Consider the following 10,279-nt stretch of genomic DNA (forward strand, 5'->3'; position numbering starts at 1 on the left):
AGAATTCGAGCGGGGTTAGGAGCCGTTACCTTGGCGGGGAATTGATTGATTTCCAAATCTAGGGAGGATTAAGTGAAAATAATTAATTTTAATCAAGGAAGAATTTAAATAATTAATTTAATTTTGAAATTTGAATTTCAAATTCAGGTGAGCTGGTGCCTAGCCCGTGCTCAGCCCGAGTCCAGCCTGAATCGAACCCGAGTCAAACTTGGGTTGAGTCCGGGCCCGCATCCCGTTAAAGGAGAAAAATGCATCGATTTCCGTGCAAACTGTGCGTGCGCGTAACCCTGACAATATGGGTGTCCTTCCTAGCTAAATTCAACATCCTGGACGCATCGGTGCGGTCTGTTTCGTCATCCGGGGTCATCCGGACGAGTTCGCCGACGGGTGAGTCGATTCAAGTCAAAATCGTGTGTAGTGCAGTGATTGCGTGAAAAGCGGCGTTCGCGAGTAATCGAGTCACAAAGGGTTCACCTAAGGCTGTTGATCCTATAGGAACTCAATTTCGGGCCCTCTACATGTTGGTCCTGAGCACTTGCACCTAAAAGTTGAGTGCTTGGAACCACTCATGAGAGTTCTTCACAAAAATGAGTCAAGAAGTGGCTTGAAGTTCTACGGGAGGTGGGCTCCATCGCTAGTCCACTAGGATGGTCAATAAGAACTCCTAAAGCTAGATCCTAGGTTCTAAGAGTAGGAGACTAAGACCTCACTAAAAATGAGGTCAACAGTTATATATAAAATCAAAGTTCATTTTTAAGATTATCTAATTGGACTAATCTTCTGCCAACCATATAGCTAACCCATGAGGAGTTTATAATTAGATTGCCCAGTGGATAGCATGGATTCAATAAAAATTCTCCTTCAAAATTTCATTGTTTTACGTGCAAATTGGAAGTGCAATATTTTCTAAGTGCTGTGCAAATGTGATAATTTTAAGTGGAGTCTTCTTCTTTTATCAATGTGAGGTCTGAATTTATTTATATTTATTGAGATTTAAATAAAGATCACTTTTTTTAATGCATTTACATATCTAACACCAAAACTTCAATTTTTACATATATGGCACCATACATATGTATGAAAAGGAGTAAAGTGTCAAAATAGTCTCTGATATTTACATGAGGCCGTTTTAGTCTTGGAGTTTATAGAAATGCCAAAATAGTCTTTGTCTTTAAAATCGAGCTCTAATGGTCCTCCATGGGGAATATTTCAACCAAGTTAAAGAATTCGGTGACTATTTTGACACTTCTATAAACTCTAAGACTAAAACGGCCCCATGTAAATAGTTTGGGGACTATTTTGGCTCCATACTCGTATGAAAAATGTGTGTTTCACCTTTTAAAAGTTTAAATAGTAATATTTTTAATGTCATATAAAAGATTTATGTTGTATAAATGTAAAAAGTAAAGTTTAGGTGTTGGATATATATAAATACATAGGAATTTGGTGGTATGTAACTTTCCTTAATTTACTGTAAAGATAGTGATTTACTTGCTACTATTGATTTTATTCAAATGGGATACAATTGGGATTATATTTGTAATGAATAATTGCAATTACTTGTTTTTGTATCCTTAAATTTCTCGACAATTTCTTTGAATTTATTGAACTATTTCATTATGATTTGGGTTCTAATTCTCATATTTTTTAGTTTGCACTTAATAGATTTTCATTATGATTTGTGTTGAAACAATATATTTACAATACAATTTTATTCAGATATAAAAAATTGGTTAAATTGGAAAGCAAAATGGCAATAATAAATAAATAATTTCAACATTTGTCACCACACACACACACACACACGCAGATATAGTGATGTATGTATGTATACATTGATATATTTTTTTATTTCACATTTTTTCCATATTTTATAATTGGATTTTAGTCTCTGCATTATTAAAATAAAATTAAATATGGTTTACATATTTTTTCTTTTTCCTTATTCTTCTCGCACACATTATATTTATGATTGATTTTTTGTTTTCAAAATCTAGAATAAATAATTTTAGTTGCATTTACATTATTGCATATATGTCACCCAATTCCGATTAATTTACATATCTTGCATTCAAATTTTACTTTTTTACATTTATACCTCTCAAATCTCTCATGTCTCATGAAATACCGCCGTTGAAATTTTAAAAAAAATGAAATACATCTTTTCATGCATGGTTAATGTAGCATGTATGTAAAAATTAAAGTTTAGGTATTAGATATTTAAATACATAGGAATTTAGTGGTGTGCATGTAAATCTTCTATATTTTTTCTATTCCTTTAGTCATATTAAACTATCATTTGGCACATTAACTTGTACTTTATAAGCTAAACCTGTAAAAGAAATTATTATTTTTACACATATATACTCTATTGTTGACTTTTATTTTCTCATTCAGCATTGACTTGATTTTCTTTAGGGAATTGTGTAAAGGATTTAGGAATTTTTTGGCTTACCAAGCTTTTTAATATTATTTTAGAAATTTAAAAAGTTGTTTAAGAGGTGGAGGAAGAGCATTTTGGTCCATATTTTTAAGAATAAAGGGTATGCACAAGAGTGTGCAAATTATAGAAGAATTAAGTTAGTGTGTCATACATTAAAATCGTGAGAGAGAGTAATTGAACATAGGTTAAGACATGATACAAAACTTTCTCAAAATTAGTTTGGATTTGTGCCGTGCAAGTCTACTATGAAAGTTATATATTTGCTGAGGGGTTTGATGGATAACTACAGAGAGTGCAAGGAGGATCTACATATAATTTTTGTTGATTTAGAAAAAGATTATAATAAGTTAACAATATATATACTTTGGACAGTTCAAGAAAAAAAAGTGTTGATATGACTTGTATCTAAATTTAAGTCATTAAAAATATGTATACCAGAGTAATTACATGTGTTCAAATAGGAGGATTGATCAAATATTTTCCTATTTTAGTTGGATTAAGCCCATATCTTTTTGTTTTAGTTATGGATGTTCTTACTAGACATTTACAAGAAAAAACTTGAACTCTGGAATTTAACTTTAGATTCTAAAGGCTTTCGTTTAAGGAAATCTAAAACTAAATACATGAAATGTAATTTTAGTAGTAATAGATCTAGTGGCGCGGTTGGAACAATGGATGATGTAGTCATTAAAAGGAGTGAACGGTTTAGATATCTTGTGTCTATTGTTTCAAAGTGATGGTGATATAAATGGGAATGTTATTAGTAGAACTCAAGTTGAATGGTTGAAGTGGAGAAATGCATCTCGCCTGTTGTGTGATAGAAATGTATCGCTTAGCCTTGATGGAAAATTTTATAAGATGGTGGTGAGACCTGCAATTCTTTATGTTTCTGAATGTCGACATTTAAAAGAGAAACATATAATTAAGTTAAGTGTTACTGAGATGAGAACGCTTAGGTGGATGCATGATTTTACACGTAGAGACAAAATGCGAAATGAATATATATGTGAAAAGGGTTGGTGTAGCTCTAGTGGCAAACAAGATTATAGAGAGTCGTCTTAGATGGCTTTATCTCATTAGATGTCAACCATCTGATGATCCTGTTAGGAGAGTAGATGTTTTAGATTTGACTTTTGACCAGCAAACTAGCGGCAGACTTGAAAAAACTTGGACAATTGTGTAAAAATGATCTTAATTTATTAAAATTAAATGAAAATATAACACTCAATAGGACACAATGGAGACAAAATGATTCATGTAGCTGACCTCACTTAATGGGATAAAAGCCTTTGTTGTTGCTGTTGTATTGACTCTATGTATTTTTTTCTTGCTGCAGGCTATACAGACACAGGGCTATTGTCAAATCTGCTGCTAAGGCCGCTCATGCTTCCACCAAGTTTGTCCTAAAAGCTCTCTAAACTTGTAAAAATTTAATTATATTCACTAAAAAATTGTATTTATTTAATATATATTATTCTTTGAATGTCAGTTTCTTATCTTCTTTTCTTACAATTTAGGGACATTTACATGCATACCACCCAATTCTTATGTATTTACATATCTAACACCTAAATATTTCTCTTTAGATTTTTCTCACCCTAATTTTTAATTTCGCATAAAAAATACTGCTATTTTAACTTCCAAAAATTGAAATGCATCTTTTAATGCATGGGGAATGTGGCCTATATGTATAAATATATAGGAATTATGTAGTATTTATGTAAATTTAAGGGTCTGTTTGGGGCAGTTATTAAATAATCTGCTGATAAGCTAAGTACGGTGACTATTACAAATTTTTTTTTTTATTATTTTTTTTGGAAAAGTCAGGCCGTAGCTAGAAAGCTACCATCGCACCTACATAGGTGCGGTGTGAAAACGCAATTTTCAGCTTTTTGAAAATGTATGAGATGCCAAAATGCAGATTACCCAAATATGTCAGATGTTTTTTCAAAACGCCACCGCACCGAATAAGCCGTGCCAAATGGACCCTAAGTTTGTGCTACGGTGCTATGTTATGTAAAAAAATAATATTTTATGAAATCAAAATCCTAAAAAGTAATTTCATTTTATTTCAACTAAAAAAAATTAATATTTATAATATATTCAATCAAATAACTCAAAAATGTGAACGGCCAAGCTGAGGTTATTTAGGGCATTTACATGCATACCATCTAATTCTTTTGTATTTGCGTATCGAGCAGCTGAAATTTATTTTTTACATTTATATTAACCAAAACTTTCATACCACATAAAAAGAAATATTATTATTTTAATTTTTTAAAAGTGATATAGCAATTTGAAGTTTAAGGGTTAAATATGTAAATACATAGGAATTAAGTGGTACGTGTACAAAATTTTCATATTTATACCGAATAAAATGGTTGACAAGTAATTATAGTTGTTTAGTTGTATTTTAATATTTTGGGACCAATAATGCACGTGTATTTCTTATTATAAATATAACATATTACTAAAAAGATTATGCATTCTTAACTAGGGATGTAAGCTAATTGAGCTTGAGGGAGTCTAGTCTCAGCTTATTTAAAAGTACCATTATTTTTGTTCGCTTCGTGTTTGGATCAACTCGTGAACATTCTATTCGCGTTTGACTCGAATTGCTTTTACTTGTTTGTGCTCAACTTGAATTAACCTCGTTATAATAAAAAAAATATTTTAAATGTAAAATATTTAATTCAATTAAAAAATACATATTTTTTAAAGATTGTCGATGAGCTACAACTCTTTTGGAATACGATGTTTCACCCTCTGATCTGACAACATGGCGAGCTCTGATTTATAGGAGTATCCCGTCTAGATAATTTTAATTATTTTCTGGGCTATGTATGTCGACAAGCTACTACCATTTGTGATGCAAGAGGCTCACTCTATGCTCTGTAGCTTAGCCACAACTTTGAAAGCATTGGGGCATTCTGATGCGAAATAACTGTCTTTTGATGACCTATTCTCTAGATTTATGATAATATAAATGAAACTCTTTTTATCGAGAGTATTATGGGTGTCTCCCAAGATGTAATTAACCAGAAGGATACATTTCTCTGGGAGACTCTAGACCCCAGAACAATCTGGGAGACTCTAGACCCCATAACAAAAAAGTTCTTTTTGATTCCCTAATTACTGGTGGCTTATGTCAGGATTCTCTTCGTTGATGTTGTGTTTCAAGGTACTCTGATCTAATCCTATCCAAACATATATTCTCGACTCATCACATGAGGGTTACCAGTATATAAGTTTTTCGCTTGTTTTTTTTATTTGTTTACTTATTTATTGTCATATATGTTTCTTTTTGATTTCCCTCCTCTTCAAATTATTTATATAATTGGGGCGGGAGATTTTTTTGAATAAGAGAATTATAAGACAACATATAAATAGACAAGCTAACGATTTTGAGTGCTCTAAAAAGGATCGAGGAAACATAGATATCACCTCCCAGACTTTTAGCGCAGTAGCCAAGTGATTAGATAGATGAATCAATTTTTCAACAAAAGATACTCTTCATTATGCAATGTTATCGAGAAAGCATTTGGTGTATGTAAGAAGAAGTGTGTCATACTCCGAAATATGCCTACATATTCTTTCAAAAAATATGTGAAGATAACTTTTGCAATGACTGCGCTCCATAACTTTATACATAGGCATCCATCAGGAGATGATATCGATTTCAGGATCTTAGATGATGATCCTACCTACATGCGTGAGCTAAGCCTTCGATGCAGGAAGAGAAATGCAAGACAGACATGTACAACACTTCTGAGGAAGAAGGCGTTGAGGAGTTATTACAGTTGAGAGATAAGATTACTGATAATTTGGTGAATGCAACGACCTTACTTATGTAGCATCACCTAGTTATTTGTGGTTGGTGATTTATATTTCATCTCTATGTTTTACTTTGGATGCATCTTCTTAAAATATATACAACAACCTGTGTTGTATTTTTCTTTTTTGTGCATCGATAAATTTTAATTCTTAATTTTAAGACTAATATATTTTCTTAGAATTTCTTAAATGTTGTATCAACTTAAATTTTTTTAATTAGAGCAATATTATATTATAATAACAGAAAGTATGAGCTCAAGATTATCAATCACTTCAAAAGTTTCACTATACTATTGTGGTGATAAGTGTGTTTAGTCTCAGTTCAGGAGGGAAGGCAGCTCCGTGAGAAATATTTATTCTTGTCCTAGAAATAGGACTCCTGCAGATTGGGACTGCTTCCGTTGGGTTGATGATACTGAAGAGGTATCTTCAAACCGTGATTAATCGAGACGAGATGCAGGGATGGAGAGGAAATTGTTCTAAATACTTGATCATTAGGATTTTAAGACAAACATCATTCTAGGCTTGCCGATTATCGTTGTTGTCCTCATTATTGTAGTTATCTGCTTCAAATAGTTTATCATTTTTATGTATTAGAGTGTTTTGGACGAGGTTGTTAGTTTTTTTAGCAGTACAATATCTTTTTGTTATTTAGTTATGAATATTTTGAATACTGCTCTTATTTCAATATATTACATTTATAAGGGCAAAAAAATATTCCTCATAAAAAAAAAACAACAATAACACAACAGATCTCCCAAATAGACACTCGCTTCTTCATCAACAACTTTCTGACAACTCTTGAAAAATTGCTTCTCTAGAAAGCAACTTTTTGAAAAAATAGTAACCACCCCAAACTCACCCTTAATTGGTGTGTGATTTGACTATCTTCAACCTGTGGTTTGTGAGTTATGTTTCTTGTTACATGCTTGAAGGATGAACCTATTTAGCTAAAGTTTGTTTGGTAATTTTTTTCGAAGTATATAATCTCTATTGTGACAAAGTAACTAGTGTCATCACTCATTAGTTCTCATATTTCATTTTCATGTTATTATTTCATGTTGAGTCTCGATTTTCTTAATTACAAGCTGCCGTGAATTGTGAATTTTTGAGTTCAAATAGAGGTTATTGCCATATGGTTTCTGATTTAAAAAGTGTACACACACACACACACACGAGCCATGAACCACCCTCAAGTGTCTAATTATTCGAGGAACGACATCACTAACAACAAACTGGTCAGATGGGGATTCAAACTTGTGACCTGATGGGACTTATGACCTTCAAGGAGACTGCTCTACCAACAGATCACGATTGGAGGCACACACACGCGTGCACGTGCTCGCGTGTACCCTGGTCTGTTGGTTGGCATCTACGATATAAGACTTCTCAGGTTGGGAGTTCAAATCCCCTATGACACAGTTGGTCTTAAAGAAAAATAATATATATATATATTATTGCATTTCATGTTGATCCTATTTTAAAGTTTTTTTGTAAGATATTTAATTTCATCAACCACTTGTATTCATATCCTTATCATGGAATTGTAATAAAGTTTTCCTCATTAAATATAGTCACGTGATCGTGCACATGACTTTTTTTTCTTGGGGCATTTACATCTACAAAATTGCTATCTATTCACACCAAAATTTTAAATTTACATGTTTAACCTTCAAATTTTTAATATTGCATTAAATATATAATTATTATCAATTTTTTAAATATGAAATACATATATTCATGACATGGAATGAAAATGCATGTTTTCATGCGTCGGTTTATGCTGCCAAAAATGAAAATGCATGTTTTCATGCGTCGGTTTATGCTGACAAAATGTTATAAATATTATAAATATAAATATCAAATTTTAGATGTTAGAAATGTAAATACACGAGAATTGTGTGGTATGTATGTAAATTTCCTATTCAGCCATTACATTTTTTTTTATATATGAGCGATTGGGATCAAATTTATTATAGCAAAAAACTCAAATTTGAGTAAAAAAATGATATTAATGAAATTAAATTTTGAAATTAAATTTCAAAAATATCATTATTTTAATGTTTAAAAAATAAAATATATTATTCATGCATGGAAAGATCATATGCATATAAACACATGTAAATTAAAGTTTAGGTGAGATGTACAATACATAGTAATTGAGTTGTGTGTATGTAAATCTTGTTTTATTTTTAATTTCCTATAAATTTATTGTTGATCCTGCAATTAGGGCTATCAAAAAAGCCGTTTTCGGTTTGTCAAAGAGTTCGTATTCGGTTTGTTAAAGAGTTCGTGTTCGATTCGTTTGATAAGTAGACGAGACGAATGTGAACATATTTTTTTTGTTCGGTTAGTTAAACGAATTAAACACGAACAATGATGCGTTCATTCGTATTTGAATAGTGTAAATTAAAGTTTAGGTGAGATGTACAATACATAATAATTGAGTAGTGTGTATGTAAATCTTGTTTGATTTTTTATTTCCTATAAATTTATTGTTGATCTTGCAATTAGGGCTATCAAAAAAGCTTGTTGTTCGCGAACAACTTGTGTTCGGTTCGTCAATGAGTTCGTGTTCGACCCGTTTGATAAGTAAACGAGACGAACGTGAACAAATTTTTTTCGTTCGGTTAGTTAAACGAACTAAACACGAACATTGAGGCGACGAACTAAACACCAACATTGATGCGTTCGTTTGTGTTCGGATCATTATTGTTTGAAATATAAAATAATTATATATAAAAAATTATCATATTTTAAAAAAATTAAATTTTATAAATTATAATATAAGTGGTTCGTGAACCACTCGTGTTCGGCTCGTTCGTTAAGAAATAAACACGAACAGTGACTTCACGAACAATTTCAAACGCGAGTTTATTTCAAACAAATTAAATTTCAAACGAATTAAACACGAACACCAGTTCTGTTCATTCGTGTTCGGTTCGTTTACACCCCTACCTGCAATTGTCTTATGAATCACATTAAAAAAAATGGAGTGTGTGTGTGAGAGAGAAATGAACAATAATGAATATTGTTTGATATTGTTTGTTCTTTGTAATATTCCCCATATTTATAGGAGATAGTACAAATGTGATATTAGATTTTTACCCCATTTGGAGGAGATATGTATTAGGGTATTTCCTGTAGTTTACAAGTGCAGACTTTTTGTCTAATCGCCATCTGACTCGGTCGGCTAAGCTTTTTTTGAGTTATATAATTAATATAATATACTATTTATATATATATTATTATTAGGGATGTCAAGCTGGCTCGTCGTTCGTGAGGCTCGTTCGTTAAGAAATGAACATGAACAGTGACTTCACGAACAATTTCAAACACTAGCTTATTTCAAACAAATTAAATTTCAAACAAATTAAACACGAACACAAGTTCTGTTCATTCGTGTTCGATTCGTTTACACCACTATCTGCAATTGTCTTATGAATCACATTAAAAAAAAATGGAGTGTGTGTGAGAGAGAGAGAAATGAACAATAATGAATAGTGTTTGATATTATTTGTTCTTTGTAATATTCCCCATATTTATAGGAGATAGTACAAATGTGATGTTAGATTTTTACCCCATTTGTACTAGGATATTTCTTGTACTTTACAAGTGCAGTCTTTTTGTCTAATCGCCATCTGACTCGGTTGACTAAGCTTTTTTTGGCTAGAATCAATGGAGTTAACTCAGTCGAATGAGCTTAGTCGATAGAGTTTGGTCGGTTGATCAGTTCGATTTACTATTTTCGATCTCTAGTGAGGAGTCTTTCGGATCTCCACTCAATGGTCAAAGATAATTTTAATAAACCGGCTTTTCCGTGTGGTCGGCTCCACTATGGAATAGACTATCACATCAAGCCCACTAGCTGGACCTCATTTTCGATATGACGACTTGTGTTAGATCACTCGATCATGTTCGTGTTCTAATCGATTTTATGACTTGGTCGATTTTAGACTAATTGGCTTGACTCATAAGAAACTGTGGACGAGTCATGCGGAA

General features: G+C 32.0%; 1 protein-coding gene across 2 annotated transcripts in view; it reads left to right on the forward strand.

The window, feature by feature from the left end:
• LOC110024587 overlaps positions 1 to 3,999 on the forward strand; it is a 19,399-nt gene extending 15,400 nt beyond the window's left edge. For both annotated transcript variants that reach the window (XM_020724635.1, XM_020724636.1), the window contains exon 7: positions 3,780 to 3,999. In XM_020724635.1, the coding sequence (XP_020580294.1) occupies positions 3,780 to 3,861 (82 nt within the window). In that variant the 3' untranslated portion in view covers positions 3,862 to 3,999. The remainder of the gene's footprint in view (positions 1 to 3,779) is intronic.
• Positions 4,000 to 10,279: the final 6,280 nt, after the last annotated feature.

Source organism: Phalaenopsis equestris, unplaced genomic scaffold, assembly GCF_001263595.1.
Source record: "Phalaenopsis equestris unplaced genomic scaffold, ASM126359v1 Scaffold000261, whole genome shotgun sequence".
Classification (NCBI taxonomy): domain Eukaryota; kingdom Viridiplantae; phylum Streptophyta; class Magnoliopsida; order Asparagales; family Orchidaceae; genus Phalaenopsis; species Phalaenopsis equestris.